General features: G+C 42.8%; 1 protein-coding gene across 20 annotated transcripts in view; it reads left to right on the forward strand.

Annotated features, from left to right (window-relative positions):
- The window catches only part of ANK3 (ankyrin 3), a 374,167-nt gene that overhangs the window by 349,252 nt on the left and 1,460 nt on the right, over positions 1 to 23,455 (forward strand). For 17 of the 20 annotated variants that reach the window (XM_055721313.1, XM_055721318.1, XM_055721322.1 and 14 more), the window contains 4 exons: positions 613 to 756; positions 3,103 to 3,775; positions 5,787 to 6,165; positions 20,290 to 20,382. In XM_055721313.1, the coding sequence (XP_055577288.1) occupies positions 613 to 756; positions 3,103 to 3,775; positions 5,787 to 6,165; positions 20,290 to 20,358 (1,265 nt within the window). In that variant the 3' untranslated portion in view covers positions 20,359 to 20,382. The remainder of the gene's footprint in view (positions 1 to 612; positions 757 to 3,102; positions 3,776 to 5,786; positions 6,166 to 20,289; positions 20,383 to 23,455) is intronic. The other 3 variants (XM_027817139.2, XM_055721327.1, XM_055721331.1) reach the window with 1 other exon arrangement.

A 23,455-nucleotide genomic window follows, 5' to 3' on the forward strand; every position in this document is an offset into this window, starting at 1 on the left:
TGTTGGTTTTAGCTGTGCATTTCACTTGAATTGCTCAAATTGAAAGAGAGGTTTTAGTTTTTGTGTAGGTCAGTGGTGTTTGTTACCGTTCTCTAATCTACACACTCCTACACAGTATTTGAGTCTGCTTTGATCTCTTCCACTGTTAAAGTAATTTCCAGTATTACTCTGTTCTTGCAACAAGATTACTGTAAATGAGATTTCAGGATGTATTGCATTAATACCTACATGGCTACCTATTCTGTTGTTCCTCGAAACAGAATGGTGAAAGTAGCTTTACACTCTTTTTACGCTCCAGTAAAGGATATTTTGTTTCAGTAGTAAGTAAATATGTTCTTAAAGAACTCTCTGACCTTACTCTTTGTGCCTTTTGTGTTGTAATATAATAATGCTTGGGGGGGAGGGAAGGCTCTTAATAGATTTATATCTTGAGTAAGTAGGCAGCAGAACGACCACTTGGACAAATGATGGGGTTTGCTAGCACCAAAGGCAGTGGGACAGAAACACATGCCAGCAATCCATGGTTAATGCAATGTGAATGTAACTGAGAAAAACGATTACACAATTGTGCAACACTGAACTTTTTTCTGACATGTTCTGTTTGTTTTTCAGCTGATGCCTTAACTTCTGTATTGACAAAAATTAATCGAATAGATATCGTGACACTGTTGGAAGGACCAATATTTGATTACGGAAATATTTCAGGCACCAGAAGTTTTGCAGATGAAAATAACGTTTTTCATGATCCCATTGATGGTAATTGAATTCCATGGTCATATTTAGTTCAGTGACATGTCCAATAATACAATGATGTTGTATAAAGTAGTCTTTCAAGAAAGACAGTAAGTGCTACAAAAATAATCGAGTTTAATGGTAAGGGGTTTTCCTCTGCTAAAGCATGCTCATGGTATGATACACAGGTTTCACATTAGTATCTCAAAGAATAAGCAGGATCCCGCAAACATATGCCTGAGTAAGCTTGTTCCCACCAGCCTCCGTTGACAGTACTTTAATGTTTTTCTCCAGCAATAGCTCATCTTTGAGGCTTGCCCATGTATATTTTTAATGTACTTGGTATTACATACTTTTCAAGTTACCTGGAAATATATGTATATTCTTTGACTTTCTGTCTAAGTAAGTAAGAGCAAGAATTCTTAAGAATTCTCTGAAGAAAAAAAAAGAAGGAAGAACGAGGGGAAAAAGAAAAGTGCTTAGTAAGTGCACAGAGTAAATTAATGTGCAGTTTATTACCAAGCCTCTTTGAGACAGGTGGACATCCATTACTTTGTAATTTTCACTTGGACCATTTCTACAGTGGCAGTGGAAAAATAGGAAAACGGTTTATTAGTGCATGAGAGAGTATCTTTTCCAGTCTATTAATGGGTAAAATTATGTAATTATTTCCACATGAAGGCTCTACCAACTCAGAACAGAATTGTGCAAGTTAATTTTGAGAGAGATTAAAAGGATAAATGAAGTTCTGTTTGTAAAATAGAATTGCCATAGGTATACTTATTGATCAGCATGTTGGAGATGCTAGATACTGTTTTTTCTTCTTTTAAATATTAGTTAACAGGCCCTGGGTTGCTTCTGCTTTGATTTGTATCACATGTAGTATAGCTCCTTAAATAAGACTTTTCTTTTGTAAGTAGCATTTCCTTTGGGTTTTGTAATTTGTTTAAGTATTTATTGGGCTTTCTCTGTATTTTGGTAGGATTTTTTTTTTTTTTATTTAGAGCATATAAGCTCAGTGTACCTCCATTATTGAGCAGCATTGCCGGTCATTGAATCATTGCATTACAGAAATAACTTTCTGTTGACATTTTAAGAAAATTGCTCTTGAAATGTTGCTTGTGCCTTTTAATAGTAGCATCAATGTTTCTATGAAAAAAATACGCTTCTCTGCAGTTGCTTTCTGTCTCTCCTCTTCTCTGAACCTTCCTCAAGCTTTCTTTCCTCACCAAGACCAGACCACCTTTGCCTTTCTCTCAGCTGGTTCAGGAAACAAACAAACAAAAAAAAATCAAACCCTGTTAATGCACCTCCCTTTGCAGGCAGCACAACGTCAAGTTAACCCCACAGCATGCATTTCCTCCCTTTCGTAGGCTACCCAACCTATTATTTGCTGGAATGCAAACTTCAGATTTTTTTATCATTTTCATATGTCTGTTCAGTTTAATCCTTTTGTATGGTTTTTACTGTGTTTTCATCAATTTTTCTTTTCTTTTCTCTCTCTATTTGATCAGTGTATCTGATTGTACCCATGTCACCAAGATCACCTCACTCTCCAAGATCACCAAGATCTCCTTACTCACCACAGTCCTCTCACCTGTATAACTTTACTGTACCTGAAATATTCATATAGCTCTCCCTTGTTGTGTTTGTGTAATTTTACTCCTTTATTCACTTCCTTTTTTAGTTTTTTATCCTGCTGTGTATTTAGATTTACTATTTTTTAGTATCCTCATTAGGATCCATTTCTGTTCCTCACTTTTTAAATATTCCATTCTTGTGCTCTATGATTAAATTGGAGACATATATATTAGTAACATTGCATTTCTGGTACTGTGTATTTTCATATAAAACTATATTTAAAAATGTGGTCCTGTTTTAGAAATAATGCCTACTGACAAAAAAGTGGCTGTCCTATGTTATGATCTACTTCTGTCTTTAAAATTTATTTATTAAGCTTCCAAATCTAAATAAATAAAAACTGGGAAAGAAAGATATACACAATATGACTGCAAGAGATTGTACTGGATATAAAGGGACAACCACCCTTGTCCACATTTGGTTTATTGCATGCTCATAAGACAGTCTGCTATAGTTTAAAAATGTTAAAATGGCTGCAAAAACAATTGCTGAAATTTTTACAAAATAGTCCAAAGTACTGGCTTCATTGTCCTATTTGCTGGCAGTACTCATTTTTCATTCCATCTATTTAGGACAAAGTAAAGAAATCCATCAGAACTGCATTTGTTCTTGTACACCTGCACCTCCTCATATGTTTCATACTTTATGTAACTCATGAATCATTTGACATTTGCTTATTTGTCGCTCCATGCTTCATCCCAGTCAGTCCAAATGTGCTGTCTTCCTTAGGTTATCCCAACATTCAAGTGGAACTGGAAACTCCCACTGGGTTGCGTTTTGTGCCTCCCACCCCTTTCCACCAGGACGATTTCTTTAGCGACACCTCTAGCCTAGAGTCACCCCTTAGAACTCCCAGTAGACTGAGTGACGTGTTAGTGACCTCCCAGGGACACGTAGATGGTACAGCAGCAGCACCGCCAGTGGTGACTGAAGAAGACACTTCACTGGACGACAGCAAGCTTGATTTCTCAGTGCCTAGAGAAGGAACACCTAAAGATATTTCCATAGGCGAGAGCCAGTTGGAGGAAGCGGACCTTAAGGATTTTCCACGGTATCTTGGTAGTTATGGCGGGATATCAAAAGATGCTAAACAAAGGCAGAGTGAAGAGACTAGTAAAACAGGAGTAAGGACTGAACAGCCTGAGAGAGAAAAGTCTGGTACTGATGAGGAGATGACGGAAGAAAAGCTTAAATCTCTGTTTGAGGACATTCATCTGGAAGAAGGAGCTGAGTCTGAGGAGATGACGGAGGAAAGAGTATGGTCAATTCTTAAAGGTGTTCAACAAGCAGAACAGGAAATGTCTTCAATTACAGGTTGGCAGCCTGACTCGTCTAGTGTCACCGAGCCACCGACGTCGGGACGGAGAATAGGTGGTAGCCTGCTAGATCGCTTGGATGATAGGTGAGCACCTTTGTATAACGGTGTCTGCGTGTGCGTGTAAGCAAGCCTCTTCACTCTGCTTTTACCTCCAAGAGCAGTGCTGAGGCTGCTGTTCTGCTGTTCTGTAAGAACATGTGTTTGTACACACACACGCACACAAATATATTTAAAAGAAAAAGTAATAGTTGATTTGGCCTCAGGCATACTTGTCTTTAGAAGTGTATATTTATCGTGTTTCATTCTTAATATAGGTATTTCAGAAGTAGTTTACATTATGTCTGGTGCATAATATTTTTGTGTTCTTTATCTCTTGTGTTTTTAATCAAAGTGATGCGTATATGTAACTGGAATTGAAAACTATGAAACGTACATTACCTGAAATGAGGATATTACATTACTCTTATTTCTCAAGTACCTTTTTAGCAGTCATCCTTTTCATTGCATCTCTCTGCCTTCTCTAAGATAGTTCTTACTTTTTCCATAAGCAAATTTTTAAATTGTCACTCTTTTTATAACACTTACTTTGAGCATGTTATATCATGCTAATTTACTAGATTTTAAAAGAGATTACTTACAAGGCATAAGAAGGTAAGGAGGTGATACCAAATCCGTTTAGTCCCATATGTTGTGTCCCAGCAGTGACCGCAGAGGATGCTCAGGGAAGGAGGAGAGTGGACATATATGCCGATTTCCTCCGGTACTCTCCCAAATACCACTTGCTTTCAGCACAACAACCTCCTGAGATGGATGCTTTCTACGTATTTATCCTCAATGCATTTCTGTTGCATAAGCTTTTCCAGCCTCCATCTCCCCTTGGATCTACTTAAGCTTTCAACATTCACCACATATGTTGCCATGTTCAGCCTTACTGGTACCCACTGGGTGAAGAGCTCCTGCCTGCCTTTGTTTTGAATGTGGCTCCCATGATTACTAGTTGAAGGCGCCAGGTCTGCGTGAACTGTAAATCAGCAGAGGATGACTATCTGCAGAGTGATTATTTGTCTGTCAGCAGTTTACAACCCTTGCAACTTTGACTCAGGGTGCTTTGTGGTTCCAGGTAGCATTAGATAACTCTCTCGTTGAATCCAGTGGGAATTTGGCCATTGATTTCAGCAAACTGATTGTCTTTCAGGACTGTGAAGCACTTGATCTACTACTGATGCGACTTCTGTTGTTAAGCAAGCACTGTTATCCTGCATTTTATATTGTGGTAAATTAGTAAAATAGATCACTTCTAGAAATAGATCTACTTCCTTGAGTAGATAACATATCTGTTTCTAACTACGTTAATTCAATTTACTATCTTTTATAAGAGTTTTGCCAGCAAATAGCTATAGTATTTTCACATTTACAGTTGCAGTGTATCCCTGAAAGCAAGCAAAAATGCGAGAGAAGAAAACCGTGCATCAGAAGTGCAGGTTAAACCTGTCCATACGTAAACTGAGGCAAAACTTTAGTCAGCTTCCTCTCTTGTAGTAACCTTCCTTGCCTTTGGCTGTGGTATTATTGAAACTTTGCACTAAGGATTTATTTTCGGATACCAATATTTTTAAAATGGCATGACTTATCTGGAGTACAGATATTGGGGGAAAAACTACAATCTGTTCGGTCATTACTGGTAATTGCATGGTAACAGATACTTTCATCACCTCCTTGATTAGAGAGCAGGTTAGTGAATTAGTGCCTTGGGGGCTTTATCTCATGATTATACAAGGGAAATGGTAAGTTTTCTGTGGTTTTCTTTCTCTTTTTCTTTCCCTGCCCCCCAAGTGGAAGGGGATTAACATTTGGCCTTGTTTCCGATGTTGGCCATACTCTCGTTGCTTCTGAAAAGATACCATGATGCAGAACACAAGGCTATTAAATAGATTTATGTTTGCAAACTGAATTTAAAATTTTACTTTTTTCCTGTCTGGAACACATGCTAAGAATGAAGGCTCGGTAAGAGGCTCAGTACTTAGCCCTTCTGAGTGTGATTTAAGCACTGAATGGCTGTCTATTCTTCTTTCTTTTTTTTTTCTTCTCCTTGTAGTTCGGACCAATGTAGGGATTCTGTTACCTCATATGTCAAAGGAGAAGCAGGGAAGCCAGAAACAAATGGAAGCCTATCCGAATCCACATCAGAGACAAAAACTAAATCCTACATCCAGGAATCTTTAAATGATGTGGGAAAACAGAGTGACAAAGAAGCCCTGAAAACAAAGCCCCACATTTCAGCTGGTACTGATGAGCAAATGTTATCATCAACAGCATATCAGAAATCTTTGGAAGAGACTAGCAAGCCAACAACAGAAGGCAACAAAACATCTGTGCCTGTCAGTGTGAAGAAGATGAGCTGGAGCACTTCTGAGGATGGCAAGCCAAGAACAAGCATCCAAGAGGAGGAGGGAGCAGTAATGTCTGAACAGAAGGTACATTATGTCCTGTAGTAATTAACTCTGTGAGGAAGTCCCTATTGCTTGACATATCGCTTGACATAATTTTTTGAAAGACTTGTAATGTTGTTTATGACAGGGTTGGGGTTATTTTAGCCTTCTTTATGCCCTTTCTATTTATTGCTAAATTAAGAGATGTGGAAGTTAGTGGAAATTTATATTTTGCAGTGTGAATAGAACCAGGTGGAGCCTGGGCAGGCAGAGGAGCCAAGCAGGGCTGCACAACCCTCTGCCTGACTGGCCCTGAGCCCTGGAAGAGTTCAGAGCAGCTTCTGGGACTGCTATCCCGCACCGCTGGGAACAGGCCCCTTTCCTGCCCTGACACGCCACCTGTGCAACAGTGCCAAACAGCTCAGCTGCCTCCATCTGTTTCCACATCCAAGGTGATGCTACTGGTTTCCACTCTTCTTGTGACATTGAAGTGAGGAGAGAGGTATAGGGACTTTTTGGCCTCTATCTTGCTCCTTGTCCCCAGCACCCCCTGCGATTTTTTACTCTGTTAATTTGCAGGAAAGTAATTTTTGAGTAATATTTAATCTCCCCCTTATGTTTCTTGTTTCATGGCTTCATTCACCCTGACTCCAAAGTGCACCCAGCCAACAGGGATCAAAAAATTTCCAAATGTGTAAAGCATTTTTCCAGATAGTGGTTCTTCTTAAAAGACTGTGGAGAGGCTCCACTTCGGTTCTGCCTTGCCCAGCTTCCGCATCCTTAACTGCAGAACCTCCATTATAAGTTGTTTTCTGATGATGATGTTTTTAATAGCTTTCTCAGTTGCTTATATTTATTTCCCAGATGCTTAAAAGTAAAGTTGATTTAAAGAATGGCTTATAGCCCAATAGCTGTGTGCACCTCACAACCCAGCAGTGGGAGGGCTGCCATGGAATAGACCACAGGGCTGGCAGGGAACCATGCTGAAAAGGGCAACTGCGGAGTTTCTTGTACATTCCTGTCTCTGCTGACATTGTCTTTTCCTGGCTGTAATACAGGAGGACATTATAACTTCTGGAAGCGAGGTATTTCAGTAGAATTGCTTCTACATTATATTGCTTTTTTTTTATTATTTTATTGTAGCACAATAAAAATGTTGGCTGTGGTGGGCTGCAACAAATTATTCAGGTTTAAATTAGTTCATTTTCAACTGCTCTTTTGATTATACACCTAAGAGTTCTTTTATTAGATGGTAACATATTCAGTCTCAGTAGTTATGCAGCATATGATTGTTATTATCTTGTTATTAGATCGTGACACAGTTGAAGCAGTGAAGATCTTTCCTAATATTCACTAATTACTGGAATACTTAAAAAATGTAAGAGCCTTCTGCAAAGGCAGTTAAAGGCAGATGGAAGAATTCCTTTAGCATCCGTAGGCTATGGGGCAGACCCTGGGCTGATGTTATTATGCTACATTGTTTAAACACAGGGGTAAGCGTAGATGCACACTGTAACATGCTGAGGGTGTGCAACCTCTGGCTTCCCACGAGTGAGAAGATAAGTTGTCCTCCACTTTCGTCTGCTCTTGTCTTTTGGATTTCCCATCTGGATTCGAAGGAATAAGTGCAGGCTTTTCTTATGTGTGCTTTTTGCACTACTTTTGCTTTATTGGTAAAGAGTGATAAACTTCTCTTCTAAATAACAAGTCTTTTTATAGACATGATGTTTAAGTAAACTGGTACCAGAAAAAAATGTCATTTCTAAATCTGGGCCTCTCACAAAGCCTGAATTGGGTAACAAACCAGTGTTTGTTAGGATGGCAACAGGAATTGCTTCTAATGTCTTGTTGATATTTCTTCGAGAATGTCTTCTAATCTAATTTGAAGTCAATATTTTAATTACTAGCACAGTCCAGTTCAGGGTGAGACATGTCATATGCTGTCATGAAAACAGAAAGAGAATTTCAGCTGCCATCTTTCTGCCAGGAATTCTTCAGAAATGCTCCATAAAGAGAAAAGTATCGAAGAAACAGATTTATTTCTGTGGAAAGAAAGGGGGGGGGGCGGGGGGAAATAAAATTACTTCCCAAAGTAAGATTTTTATTGTTCTGTGACCCATTGGGAAAAAGCTAAGAAGCAATAGCATTCCACCTGCAGGGTGAGGCTTGCATCAGTGCCTTCGCACACAGTTTGCAACAAGAGATAAACTCAGATGATTGATACTGGGTTGCTGCCTGGTGACAGGGATGAAACAAATCGTTGGCCTCATCCCAAGTCCACGTAAATGCCTAAAAGTTTACAAAAGCAGTGCAGTGAAAGTGTAGGCCATATAATGTTCTACGAATGCACAAACATCAGATTCCAGTGATCTTTTAAAATGAGAGGAGCACAGCACAGTTGCTCTATAATGCCAAAGAGAATGATGTCCACCCCGTGGCTGAGGTGACTGTCAGTGTCAGAATTCCATCACAAATAAACCACTTGAATCTGTTTATTAAAAATAACTCTTCCTCCAATGCCTTTATGCCCTCTGGGAATCTTCCGCTTCTTGTTACTTCTTCGAGATAGGGCTGAATTGTAATTTTTTGTATACACATTTGGCTAGTGTCAGAGGACAGCAGGAGACTCTACATGCAGATGAATACTGTCATCCTGCCCTAACCCTTTTTGCTATACAGTCCTTTTTCTCCACCCACCTATGCCTACTCTTGTTTTACACATCATTTCTGAGAAATGCTTTTTGTTTGGGATGTCTTGGGCCAAACTCAAAAAGAGAAACAGAAATGCGGTCAGCACTATCCACGATTTATGACTTTAAAATCAGCTTGGGGCTGTCATTGAGTAATTACAGAGAAAAATTTCAAATTTCTCTATTCAGAAAAGGGTTGATTCAGGCAAACATAATGTGTGAAGGGCCTCTGCCCTGTGTCCATCACACACATAGGTATGAAGCCCTCCACCAGGCATGTGCGTACAAGGCAGCTCAGCCCCAAAGCTGAGATGCTCCTTGGATTTTGGAGAGGAGAACTCTGGGGCTGTCAGAGGGTGCCAGCATGGAGTAGATGCCTGCGTGAGACACTGGTACCTCCCGGCATCGAGCTGAGACCAGCATCAGGCTGTTCCCCCGCACTCTGAGCTGAAGTCTACCAGTTCCCTTCTTACAAAATGTAGAGTGATTGTACTTGACACTACAGTTTTGCTGCCTGAAAGCAGATAAATACTGAGCGGGAAAGCCATATACATGGAGAAGTTTTTCAAAATGCTTATTTGTAATCTTTGTGGAAGGGCACCACTGAACCCTTCTGTTTAAATGTCTTCCTTCTTTATGAGGGAATTCACTTCCCCTATCTTGCGAAACCATGCAACTTGTTTGAAACATTAATTTTTGAGGAGAAAAAAGCAAGGAGTTACGACAAGGATTTTTGGTACACAAAATTTTTAGCAACTACATAAGATTTAGAAATACCACAGGTCAGATGCATTCCATATACCATTTTCTAAGACTTAAGAGCTGCTGAGATATTCCATACCTGGTACACTTACCAAGCTACAGCATGCCAAGGAGCAAAATGGCCTCCTCCCACCTTATACTTTAAGCACAAAACTGTGAGTCATTGGGTACATAGTAAAGAAAGGAAAACCACTGTCCATGATAACCTCTGTTTTCTTCTCCTAGTCCTGATCAGCATGTTCTGTTTTGCAAATGTGCTGTTCACATGTACTAAAACTGCATTTATTAGGAATTTAGTGACAGTGACAGTGAGATTGAGAGCGATTCGAGCGCAGATGAAGAGCAGAGAGTTATTACAAGAGTTTATCGGCGGCGGTTGATTCTGAAGGTATTTTGTAACTTGCATTCCTGAGACGATGTTGGCATGGATGTGGACTTGGACTGCTGTGTCAGAATGTCAGTTTTGGCATACTGGAGTCCGTCTGGTAGTGCGCTTTACATTGCCAGTATGTATTTATAACCAAGTGCTAGGTGGCCTTTCCTTGCTTAACCCAGAGGTTTCTGGTTGTCCTCTCCTGGAAAACAACTGTGCTGCATGGCATGGTGTGTTCTTCATTTCCAGTGTTTTGCATGGCATCTTAAAGACTACAGCTAGATGCAGTGTGTTGGTCTGATGTAGAGCAAAATGAATTGCAGACAGATATGAGTGATGATTTTTTTCTTTTTTTTTTTATTTCCTTAAAAAATTATAAATTCCAAGTCAAAAAATTGCAGGAATGTATGTGAATGGGATATAGGAGAGTGAGCCTTGCACTCCGGTTGAAACTTGTGGTCATAAGTGCTTAATGTGTTCTGGAAAACCTCCTCAAAACGGCAGGTGATCCTGATTTAGAACCTACCAAAGTTAATAAGAGTCTTTGCATTGCCTTCAGTAAGCTTTATTTAGTATATCTATTTACAGATGGCCTTTATTTACAGCACTGTAGACTTTATATACTGATAATAATGGGATAGTCATATAAATAACTGTTCGCCCTCATACTTTTTCTGGTGTGGTCATGTAGTATGGCATTATTTGCTTGCAGCATATGGCATAAGAAAATAATTCTGCATTGGAAAACATTATGTTAATCCCTCAGTAACTTAGAGGGTTTATTAGATTCTGATTAGAAAATCATGTAGCTGAGCCATGAAGGAGAGAGCCAGCCACCATAGTGCTATTACAGCAGTAGCTGAGTTTGCCTACGATGTGATTGTTACTTTAGGAATGGTTCGTGACACTCTGATTGCACGTGCCTATATTGCTGTTATTTGCATGCTTTGTGCTGGAGAGTGTGCATACAGGCACTGTACCTTTTGTACGATGGGGCTGGCAGAAAGGCTGCTCTGCACAGCTGCTGATCTGTCCAAGATACAGACACTTCTGGAAAAGGCAGGATGATGTTCCTGACTGTCTTCACCCTGAATTTCTTCAGTATACCAGTCATGTTTCTATTCATGACAAGGCAAGAGTTGCAAAAATGAGCTCGGTAGTAGTGAACATTTTGTCCAATACCTCATCTTTACAGGCGGAACCTGCTGCCTTCCATGAAAGGCCCTGAGCAGGTTGGGGTATAACCCTTAATCAGTAATTCTCTCTGCTGATAAGACATGACTTGCCAGAAATGGGAATGTGGTTTGTTTCCAAACGGGGCAGGCAGCCTGTGGGCGATTACAGACCCTCGAATGCAGTGAGAGCCCTTCTGGTAAGACATAAAGTATCTGTGTGCTGAAAGTTTTAAAGGCTGCGTAGTTGGGCTGTGGCTGAGGTCCCCCACCCAATTTACGTCTGAATTATTTTCGAGTCCACTGGTTTGCAGTCAGGAAATGTCAGAGTAGAAAAGAGAAAGTATGTAAAATGCAGCCTTTGCTTGCTTCCCAAGTAACATCCACTGTGTTTAGAGAAAGGCATAGAAAGTTGTTTTTAAACATGGTGCTATAATTTGGGGTTGAACTTTTAACAGAGCAACATTAAAGCAGCCTTATATAGTGTTGCAATCCACAGGTAGCGCAGATGCAGTCGGGAGGGTGTGCGCGGTGAGCGGAGGCGGCTGAACCTGCTCTGTTGGAAACGTGTCTGATCTGAACTAGAATAGAGCTGTACCTGCCTCTTGATTAGAAAATACATGTGATACTTCTGTCATTTTCTGATGATTTATAGCTTCTTCTCTATCCCCCACTCCTCATCGCAAGACAAGCTTAAAACAGAACAAGAAAAATGTTTGAAGCAGCAATCATCAGGCCTTTCAGAGAAAGAGTCTGATAGTGGAAAAAAAACATTTCAATAAGTATACTTTGATCATGTAAAGGTCATGAAATGGTGGTATGAAATGGAAGACTCGAGCTTTAACATTGATAGGGATCTGGACTCCAATTTCTGCACGTTCCTGGGAGCAGAGGTTCGGTTTGGGTGAACTGAAGTCACGATGAGAGCATGCACAAGCTGAGAAACAGCTCCTCATTCGGGGAAGAGGCCTCAGGATATAGTGCTCAGAGGCACAGAGCAGCGCGCTCAGCCTGCAGAGTAAAAATAATTCTGTGTTCCTGCCGCAGGGCCTGAGCAGCGGTGGGGAGCAGCAGGCTCTGCCTGCCAGCGCCGGAGGGCACGGTGAGCGGGTGCTGCGCCCGACCCACAGCCCCACTGCCCCTGCTCTGAGGCTGCACTGCGCGCGGCTGGCACTGCTTGCATGGAGCAGTAGAGAGAGGGGAACTGGGCTCTCCTTCTACTCCTGTGTTTTCTGACACTCCTGGCTAGCTGAATAGTTAAAGCGTGATGCAGAGTAGGAGGCAGCGACATTTTTGCTCTGGTTCTTCCATCCTGCAGGCATCAAGCCTGGCAGACACTGACCACGAAATGGCCCAGTGCTTTTCTGCAGTCACGCCTGGGCCATGGGAGTGCTTATCGTGGCTACTTAGGAGCCAGCCCCAGAAATCTTTGTTCTGTTTGCATTCTCTGGAATAAAAAGGTTTGAACACCTGAAAAACCTGGGTGCAGGCTTCATAAACGGATGGCAGTGCTGTGCCCGTGCCGTCAGCCCACCCTGCGGCTCATGTCCACAGCAGCAGCGGTGAGGGGACGAGGGCATGCTGGCTTGTGGAGTCTCTGCTGGGCACAGCTGTGCACGGGAGCTGCCTTGTTTTACCATAGCATATACTCATTACTGCCTGCATGTTGCATTCAAAGCAGCAGAGGTGCTCATGTAGCCTGCAGGGGTAAAGTCTGGTAACACCAAAACCTTGAGGATAAATTGAGTCCTGTGGAAAAAAAGGCATTCCTGTGTGCCTCCACAGCTGCGCTCAGGGCTGAATTGCTTCATTACCTTTGTTCATCTTTCCCAGCTTGTTTTTCCTTTCAGTGCCATTCTGCATTATTGCTAACACTGTTATTTCCTAAGTTTATTCACTAAGTTTAACTGCTACCTTAGTTCTCTGTCCTGGCCCAAATATGGAGAAAGGCTTTTCTCTCCCCTGGAGGTATTTTCCCAGCAGTCCGAGAGCTGAGTCCTGTCGAGTGTTCAGCACTCTCAAGCACATTCCCATGGGATTTAGCACTTCAGAGGGCTGAGCCCATAAAACCAGACAAGCAAGGACCGATGCCCATTTCCGCATGTAACAGGATCGTTTTCTAACCTCAAGGTAGTGCAGATGTTTTTGGTTTTGCTTCCTTTCCCCTCTTCTGTTCACATGGTGGATTGATGGGACTCGGCATTGCAAAAGAAATGGGGTTTTATGGTAGCACAGGAATGCGAGCAATTAGCACACAAGGGAAAAATAAGAGTGCTGCCACAATGTGCACATTCAGAGCCTGATCCAAAGCTCCTTTTATTCAGTCATGACAGAAATCAGTGTCTAATTTTTCATGCTTTTTTAGAGGTTGTTAAATCTTTCATGGGTACAAATTTTTGGCAAAAACTGTTTAGCAAGATTCTTGCCAAAAGGTTTATGGTAGAATTTTGTAATGGAAAATAAAATAGATTTCTAAGCAGGGGTTATTCAGATCTGATGTCATTTTGTATCTTGTGCTTTTGTTGTTTCTTGCCAATTTTTATTAAAGATTTATTTGTCTTTTTCCATGCATATTGCCCATGAAACCCTCCATTACTGACTGCGGAGAGTTTGGTTCAGCCTGCACTGGAGGAGTGGCATGGGAGCCAGAGCAGCAGTCAGTCAAAACCAGAACCAGGGGCTTTCATGATGTTATTATTCAGAGGAAACTTATTTATGGAAAGTGAAAATGTGGCCATCCTGTAGGTGAGAATTAAAGTCCTGTGCCCCACGTAAGATACATGGGAAGCGTTTCCATTTGGGAAGCGTTTCCATTTGAGTATTCAGCCGGGTGCAGCCTCTGGGCTGTAGTTCCCGCAAGGCTGGGAGAGCTGCAGAATTGCTTTGCTCTGTAAGTGCCCTCACCCCATCTCGCCCAGGAAGGCTGGCAAGGTCGGAGCTGCCGGCCTCCGCAAGGTAACGCAGAGATAAATGAAACACAGGTACAAGTCTGTTCACCGTGCTGTCCTCCGTACAGCAGGCAGCAGTCCTGTGCCCCAGCTCCCAGGACTGGACTACACTCTGCCCTATTTGCGGCACCATTTCCTTTCAGGTCTCCTTGGCTTGCCTGTTGGTTTGTGGGGGGCTTTTTCCCCCTCTATGGCATTAGCAGTACATCTGCAAACAAGCAAGTACAGACTCAGCACAGGTGCAGGCGGAGAGTCGTGGCATCTGATTAACAAGGTCTGAGCAGGCAGAACTCACTAATGAAAATGACCTTACTGAAAGATGTTTGTTTCAACTGCCACTGCCGCAGAGACTTGAGACCCCAAGGAGACTGAGGCACAGCTGCTGTTTATGCATTGCAAGAATGTGATCTTGAGACTGAAAGGATTATGTCTTGACAGTGGCTTAGGTCAGTAAGGGGAGAGGTCTGAGCACTCTGTACAGCTCCTGTTCCCATCACAGCATTGCCTCTGGTCTTTGGTGAAATTAAATATTTAGGATCTCTCCATCTTGCTTATTTCCGCCTGCTTTTAAATTCCTTTTTATCCTTCTGGGTAAGAGACATCCAGCTGCACCTTTTTTCTCCACTGTTACAACAATACTAGATGTATAGGAGGAATAAAAGGGACTATTATCCCTCTAGTAACAAAACAAGCATGAAAGAAAACCAGCGCTCCAACAAATCTGCAGTGCACTTTGGCACAATGCTGCAGCACTGTCTGTATAACTCCATTTATCTGGAGGTCCCTGGGAACACCCATAATCTGCAAATAACTGTTAAGAAAATCACTGGAGCTGGCGGAAGACTTTGAGGAAGCTGCTTTTTGCTTCTGCTGCCTTGGAGAGCAGCAGAGAGAGGATACCAGCCGGTTTTGGCAGAACTACACTCCAGCAAGCAGGGTGACATTAAAGCACTTCGCTTTGCAAAGCTTCCTGGCATGTTCTGGGGCTTGCAGACTGCAACCTTTGTATGGTTTAGTCCCAGGGATATAACCAAGCTTCCAGTAATCGTGGTATTAAGTTTTCTCCCTGCCTTTCTAAAGCTCTTGGTATTGTGACAGTAATTTCAACCGGTCAAGGGTAAAATGAAGCCCAAAAAAGTATGATGCAGCAGAAAGAATTTTATTCTTTAGCTGTGACGCAGATGCACCAGCTTTGTGTTTAAAAACAGCTTTTGTTGACAGGATCATCTGATGTGCCATTCTAACCCAAAGCTGGTTTGAGATCTGACAAGTAAAGCTGCCAGTGAGTAAGGGTTGTTTTTCCTAGCAAACATCCGTCTTTATAACTGCATAGGATTAGAAATGTCAGTAAATCAGATCTACCTCCTGCCAATTGTGAGCCCTCCTGCAATTTGTTTAACTACCCACCAGCAAGAGAATTGTGAAAGCTGGATTTTATGCATGCTGACTGCTGAGTATTTACAGCATTTAACCTTATACTGTGCTTAAAGGAGCATGGAGCTAATTAAAAACCAAGATTCACCGTACCTTTAAATCTGCATTTTCTTCCAAGAGGCATCTTTCAGTGCATCAGGATATTTTTCATTTTAAAGCTGAAAACAGTAATTCTCACGAACTTGTTATATCGTAGTGGCAGTAAGGAGGCAAAGGACCAATACGTGCCAAGCAGTATTGGTGTCCCAGGTAGTCTGGTGACCTTGCTACTGGCCATGTTGTTTTATTTCTGGGTTTCATGGGTTTTACTGTTGTGGCATTGGAGATCATGTTCATGAGAGAGAACCTTTCCATATCTCTGTGCTCCATGGGGTGGGAGGGACCTCTGTGTGCCCACAGGTGGGAGGCCAGGAAAGAAACTGTGCAGCTAGTTCCCCATCTGCTCTGCTTCTGATTAAAGTGTTACGTCTCCAGAATCGGTCTTTCCCCCCGTTTCATTGTGGCTAGGAAACCCCACAGGTTTCAGTTCCCAAAACCTTTACCCAGGCATCGCCCCCCTGCCACAGCAGCAGTCCCCGTGCAGTTCCAGTTCCTGCTGGCTTGCTCATGAGAAAGGAAGGAGCAGGCTGGTGTCGCTGGGGCCCCGTTCACTTGGGGGGGGGGGGGGCGGGGGTGACAGTCTCTTACTTCCCTCCTCCTGCACGTAGCCTGATGTCAGTGCTTGAGCAGGTATGTAATTTCTCCTTCCCACGACCCCTCAGCAGAGTCCTTCTGGGGGACGAATTGTATGGGGCCAGCTCAGGCTCCATCTTGAAGGCTTTAGCAACCGTTTGTTCTGCTGTGCTTCTTGTAGGGCTGCCACTGTTCCCAGGCCTGGGGACCTCAACCAGGTCTCTTCAGCCCCAGCTGCACCTCAGATGCAGTATCTCATCCTTATGTCCCTACACAGTGACAGCCACCTGGCTGTGGAGCCTGCCCTTCTTTTGCTGATGCCTCCTGAAGCATCAAAGTTTAACAGGTTTTACAGTTTATATACAGCCTGTGAAAGCATGGGGGAAAAGACATGTAAAATATCCTAAACTGTTTAATTACTTAATTATCAGGCGGTGATTTCGATACAGCTTTCAATGTGACATGAGCAAAAACTCTGCGCTTCTGAACAATGACAAATGCTGACCAGGGGCTGGGTTAGCGGCAGGGCTGCGCTCTGCCCTTCAGCGTGCCCCTCTGGCTTCTGCCTGCTCAGTCCCTCCGAAGGGTGGCAAACGGAAAAGCTTGGCTACAGAAAAGACCACAAATGGCTTGTAAACAAAAAGAAAGGTTTATAGGGGCTAGAGCTTAAAATTAGCGTACAACCTAATGTTGTAAGGTACACATTGAAAAGCTGTGTGTGTTGGGAAAACGGTTTGAAAAAAAATAAACACAGCATCACTATATTTGTTTATTATAGAGCAGTGCCAGGAGCTTATGTAGACAACTGTGTAGCATATAGACCACAGCAAACAGGAATTATATTTGCTCTGTGCTGCTTAGTACAGTATGAAAGCTTGATGTTGAGCTGTAATAATCCCATTTCAAACATTGTTTTGTTGTTAATATTGATACAAAATATTTTATACAATGTTTCTGTCTGCTTCCTCCCCCTAGTTGCCTTATTTTCCATAGTGGGTTGAGGGTGAGGGGAGGAGAACAGGTTTAAGGATTTTTTTTGTTTGTTTGTTTAACGGGTTATTTGTTTACATGTGGAAATTCTTCATATGTAGGCCAGCTACGTTATGATTATATTTGTTTTATTGACATGAAATAAATAAGTTCAGACAATAGATATTTTTTAATCATTGAATGCAGTGCTTGCTTCAGCACCCAGCTTTGGAAACATGACTTGATGAGGTAAAATTGTCAAAGTTCTTCTGGAACATAATTTCATGACCGCCAGCTAGCCTTAGACTCTAAAGTAACATCATTTATTTATAATTTAAGCAGTAATTCTTGTAACAGTATTAAGTCACTAGCATAGCAGTTAGGAAACTGCTCTTGTGTTTATTTATGCTGGTCCTATAAATTGTTGGTACTACAAGAAGCAATGTCTGGAGTGCTGCTGACCTCAATAAGTCATGCACCAGGCTGCTGAGGCTCCTCAGTGGGTCGGCAGGTGCTAACATGCCAGGGAAAGTGCCGTGTAAGATAACCTTTCTCCATTTTGTAAATGCTGAGAAGTCTTGTCTTTTGTGTGTGTGTTTAAGATCTTGTGTTTAGCAAGATATAGGCAGAGCTGTCTTTTAAATCCCAAATTTTCCCCACCATATTATTTTGGTGTCAGACCTTGTTTCTGTGTGTGCTGGGCACTGAGAAGCTGTAAAAAGTTAATGGATGTCCGATGAGAGATTATATCATCATGAATTTGTGCCTCCATCTCATAGGACTCAGACTGACTGCAAGATGATTTGTTGCCCAGAGAGCTTCATGTCTTGAATTAGTTAATAACAGCAATGTGCTAGAAGCTCACTACAGGCTTTAAGGACACATTCTGTAGAATAAATGCACAGGTATTGGCATGCTAAATGAGCAAGGCTTTCATACTATTTGTGTGACATAAAGCAAACTGTTACATAAAGTTGAAGCTAGCATGTGCTTATTGCTTGGATTGGTGTGGAAATATGTGTGGGTTTGGCAGAATATAGGCTATATTGCTAATCTTATAACACGTTCTTTAGGGTGAGGAAGCAAAAAACATTCCTGGTGAATCTGTAACAGAGGAACAGTTTACCGATGAAGAAGGCAACGTCATCACGAGAAAAGTAATCATGAATTATATCACTGCTCTGAGTCTTTGCATTCAAGTAACTTCTTTTAAAATACTTTCTCCCTTTAGAATCTAGGAAAAAAAAAATCAATACTTTTTATGTATTGCTTCCCACAGATCACCCGGAAGGTAGTAAGACGCGTTGTTATCCCCCATGAGAGGAAAGTTGGTGAAATGGTAATGGAACGGGGAGTACCAGGAAATAACAGTAGACGCAGAGGGTTGTGTTGACTGCTAGAAAGTGCTGCTAAAGGGCTGGAGGTCTGCATTTAACAAGAAGCCTTGGCAAAGTGTGGTGTTTGCTGTTATTGACAAGTTGTGCGTTTGGGTAACAGGGCAGGGGTCTCTCTGTGCTGTGCGCGGGCAGGGGGGCCTGGCTGAACCCTGTTGGCACAGAAGCACTGCGGTCTGTTTCTGTATAACCGGCAGCAGACTTAAACGGTAGCTTTGGGCCCTGTTTTGTGCCATCAAGATAAGCCAAGTCTGTGGTTTTAGTTAAGCCCTTGCAGAATTTGTGCCTTATGCCTGCAGGTGTAGTGTGTTGCTTTTTCACCAGCCCAAAGGAATGGGCTGCAGTCTGGTCCCCACCAGCCGCTCGCTCACCTGTGTGATACCCCTGTGCTAGTGACTGAGAGCTTGCAGGATTCAGGGGAACGTACCTGAGCAATGGTATCCTTTACAAGCAAGCACCAAGACAGGAATTTGTCCCCGGTGATTAAAATTGGACGCCCTTCTGCAGGGCTGAGCTGTGCCCAGCTTCAGCACCCCCAAAAAGAGAGGAGGGAGTGGGGAGGGCAGGCCCGTTTTGCCCCAGCACGCCCCAGCCCCTCTGGCAGGGGGCTCCAGGGGGACAGGCAGGACGTGCCTCGAGCTGTCCTCTGTCCCAAGGAGGCTTTGGGGGAACAGGCAGCACCTCTGAAGACAAATGGTTTCAGGGGAGCTCACGCTTTGTTCCCTAGTGCGTAGCCCTTGAGAGGTCTTTGATCCAGTAGAGTTGTCATTGGGGTTAATGGAATTTTTGTCTGAGTGAAAACAGATTCAGAAACAAAGACATCAAATACTCTTTATCTGCTGGTAACAAAACAAACAAACAGAAAGTTAAAAAAGGGGACACACACAATGTAGAAATAGGACAGTTGAAACAAACGTATTTCCATCCCCTCTTTCATAGTCCTTTATCAGGGAAAAAATAAATCCCACCCAGCAAAAGGGAAACATTTTCAATTTGCTGCATCGGATTAGATTAGTTGGAAACTACAAATAGTTACAAATACATCAATGCGTATCACCCGAGGGGTAATTCGGCTGATAACCACACATAAACAGATGCCTTTCTCTGATGTGAATGAGGCTTGTGATTATTGGAGTATTTATTTTTAGATGATTATTGAGCTACTTTTAATAAGCAAAGATGCATTTTATTTTGTGGTTTGCTGTTTAAAGGCACTGAAACCTGCACTGCTTGTCACTGTCATTGGTTTTACTTCTGCTCTGCTTCAGTGGTGGTTTTTGCTGGCTTTCTTCCTCCTCCCTTTATTCCATTACTAACCTGCTCACTTTAAAGCACAGACATTGTGAAACATCATGACAGCAGCCGTGGCCTGTGCTGTTAGAAATGTCTGCCAATCCTGGCTGACCTGGGAGGCCGGCTAGGAGAGGTGATTTTCCTTGATGTTGATACTGAATCCTGCTACAGTTGGTGGCAGGGGTTCTGCCGAGGGCTGCCGGTCAGGCACTCCAGCCCAGCGGTCGTGCTGAAAGTGTAAACCAGTGGTTTCTACTTGAAGATGATATTTCAGGCCTGTGCTTTTGCAGCTCAGCAGAGTGGATAAGCAGATTGTGTCTATCTTTGAAATGAAGTGTTAACGTGATTTAACTGCTTTTACTTGTTCTGTTACAGCAAAATGTGGAGCCTGTGTTGGAAGCAGGTTTATGATTACAAGCACTGTCTGCAGACTACGTTAATGTTTATACTTCTCCTTTAAAGCAGGGAGAAGCTTACAAAGTTAAGACAAAGAAAGAAGTCAGACACGTGGAGAAGAAAAGTTACTCATGAAAGCTGAAAGCCGACCACTGAACGGTCAGTGTGATCAATTTTCTTCCATTACTAAAGCGTTTTTCCAGCACAGCACAGCGCAGCGCAGGGGCTAGGACCTGGACCGCACAATGGCTTGCTTCTGCTACCTTTACATTGCTTTTGAGCTGCAAAACTGAATAGATGGCCTTTGACCTTGCAAGCAGAAAATCACCCTGAGTTCACATATAGAAACTGAGATTTGCCTCTTGGAACATAAAGTGAAGCGATACTGAGGCATGTGTAAGATTTTAGGGAATTTTACGAAGTCCAGTGTTAGTAATCCACAGCACTTTCTACTCCTAAAAGTCAGCTTAAACACAAATAATGCAGCAGCTGCACACAAGTAAATCTGCTGGGAGTGCAAGGCTTCTTCCACTGTTGGGTATGTGATCTGAGGGCAGTTATGCAAGTCAAAGTCCTTCTAAGAGACAGTGAAGTGTTTCAATATTTGCCAACAAATAATCCTTACCAACTGTTTCTTGTGAATTTTACTGATCCAGCCTTAACAATTGTAACAAAACAGCAGCTGACAGTATAAGGGCTTCCCAAACTAAAACCAAATGCATGGACTAAGACACTCTTGCAGGGGCTCTGTAACGGCGTGCTGGAGCACCGTGAAGCTGGAGGCTACACATGATCATATAGCTGTGGTCACACAGCAAATGTGCCTGTGAATGTGGGAGGAGCCGGTCTGTGTCTATCGATGCTGGTCAGTCAGTCGTGGCTTCAAGTGCGTATGTTTAGCACATTCATGTCTTCTTTCTACTCAGAACTTCTTTTAGTTTTTCTGGGGTTTAGGAATTGGGCAAAGGAAGAGTTTATGAAGTGCAAGTCTATGCGTTATCCTTTTCATATACGTCATCTGGTATAAGTTGACTGCAGGACTTAAGATCGGGATAAACAGGACCTGGAAAACATACCGGATAGTGTTGTGGAGGTAAAGGACAGAAGCAGAGTCTCTCCTGAGTCTCTGGTCCTTTCCAACTGCTGCAATGTAAGGTAGCCCCTAAAGCCACCTGGCTGTACGGGCTGTCTGTGCGTGTGAGTAGTGCCGTTTGAGACCAGCAGCACTCAGTGTGGGATCTAGCTGAGGGCTTTATGGGATCAAGCCCTAAGGAGCGAGCTCTGCAAGGCAACTCGCGTGCTTTCAGCATGTGGTAAGCACCTACTGCCTCCACCTAGCACAACCGCTGAATTCCTGCTTTTATTGAGAGCCCTCCCGTGTGTGCTAATAGAATAATATGGCTTCACGTGGCTCGCTGCTCAACACACACATATTTAATGTTTTCAAAAGGAAGGTGATTCTTTTGACACACATTACTCCTTCATGGAGCTCAAGGATTCGGGAGGAAAGGAAGCCAAAGGGATGGTACTGCTTGTGTGAAATTGTGTCCCAGGTTGGTTCCTGTGCTTCTCCATTGTCAATCTGCAGGGGGAAACCAGTGGAAATTTGTGAATTCTAAGGCACTGAAGGCAAGATGGGGCATTGAACCCCATAAGCAGTGCAGATAAAGAGTCTGCCAGCGTACAAGCATGACGCAACACACATTGGGGATAAGGGAGAAGCATTTCTTTTTAAAATAAAATGGCATTATTAAGGCGGTCCTTGCCTAATGTATGAAACACATTCTGACCTTCAGAAAGCCAGAGTCTGAGTTCCTCAGAACCAGATTTGCTTCCATGACTGCTGATGCATTTCTCCTGTGATTTTCAGTAGGCAACTCTTCCATGCTAGAGCCCCTGAGGAACTCGGAGAGTCTTCCTTAGATAATAAACATTTGCTCTGGGGGGTACTTTGTCCAATAAGATGAATGTCTGTGGTCCAAACTTTGATATGATAAGCACGACGAAATGTGCATTAAGTAATTGTGAGCCCAGTCAAGAGTCTATTGAGAACATTTTATTTGAATGTAAAATGGATGTATTTGCATAGACAAGGGATCTGATAGAAAACTAGCTTGTTTCTTGATCACAGAGGACAAAATAATCCTGTTTGGTAGGCAGAGGTGTTGCTTTTTCTTTGAATGTCTGAAAAAAATGACATTAGCTGGATTTTGCTGTAAAAATGTCTTTGTCACCATTACAAATAAACCCATGGTGAAATACAGGTTGAAAGGAAAAGCCAAGAACTTTTACATGCATTTCTGCAGCACAGCACTGTGTGAGCTGGTGTGACTGCTGCAATGTGAATAGATGGCTTTTAGCAGCAGGATAGATTGATGACAGCCAAAGATGTGGGCAAGGACAGATTGTTTTAGGCTAGAAGGAGAGCACAAGCACTCCTGGGGAACACGCGTGGACCTGTGACCTGATCAGACTGGCATGGACATGCCTGTTTACTAAATCCCACAGGCGCTGCTCAAGCCGCACTCCCAAACAGATTTCCCTGTGCCCAGGTACTGGGGAGTCACAGGTTTTCCAGCTCCTGTTTGCCAGTGTGTGTGCATGTATTTCTGCTTCCTGCCTCCTTGCTGCAAGATACTGCTGTGGTACAATCCACAAATTTGCTGTCCTTATGTGCATGGCCTCATGACTGGTTTTGGACAGGCGAGAGAGTAGGAGCGGGGCCTCCCGTCTCCTCGGTGCCACTCACGCGAGAGGTGGATGGGGCTGCTCCTCTTCCTCACTTTGTCCTTTGCCAAGCCTCCTAAAGGCTGGACTCCGCATTTCTGGCTCTCCCAGTCACGTTCCCCAAGCAACTGGCAGAGGTGGGTGTGCGAGGAGTGCAGGTTTTCCACCACGGTGGGGATGTTTGCACACAATATACCAAAACGTGCTGTAAAAGCAGCAGCACTCTCATTCTGGAGAGGATGCTATTTCTTTGGCTGTAGAGAGTACCTATTCCTTGTCATCGCTGGATCTGACAAGCTGGTACTTTATGTGGGGTGATGAAATGCAGCGTGTTGCAAAGGTATTTGTAAATCCATTCATGAGCAACGTGGACATCTGCAGCTGCACTTTGCCTTCATGCCGGGAGCTCAGCTAATGTCATTACCTACCTAGGAAGTGTGTGATTTGCCCTATTGCAGAATTCCATGATGCCAATCAGAACTTTTCTTTTTAGACAGGGAACGGC

This window comes from Falco cherrug, chromosome 9 (genome assembly GCF_023634085.1).
Source record: "Falco cherrug isolate bFalChe1 chromosome 9, bFalChe1.pri, whole genome shotgun sequence".
Classification (NCBI taxonomy): domain Eukaryota; kingdom Metazoa; phylum Chordata; class Aves; order Falconiformes; family Falconidae; genus Falco; species Falco cherrug.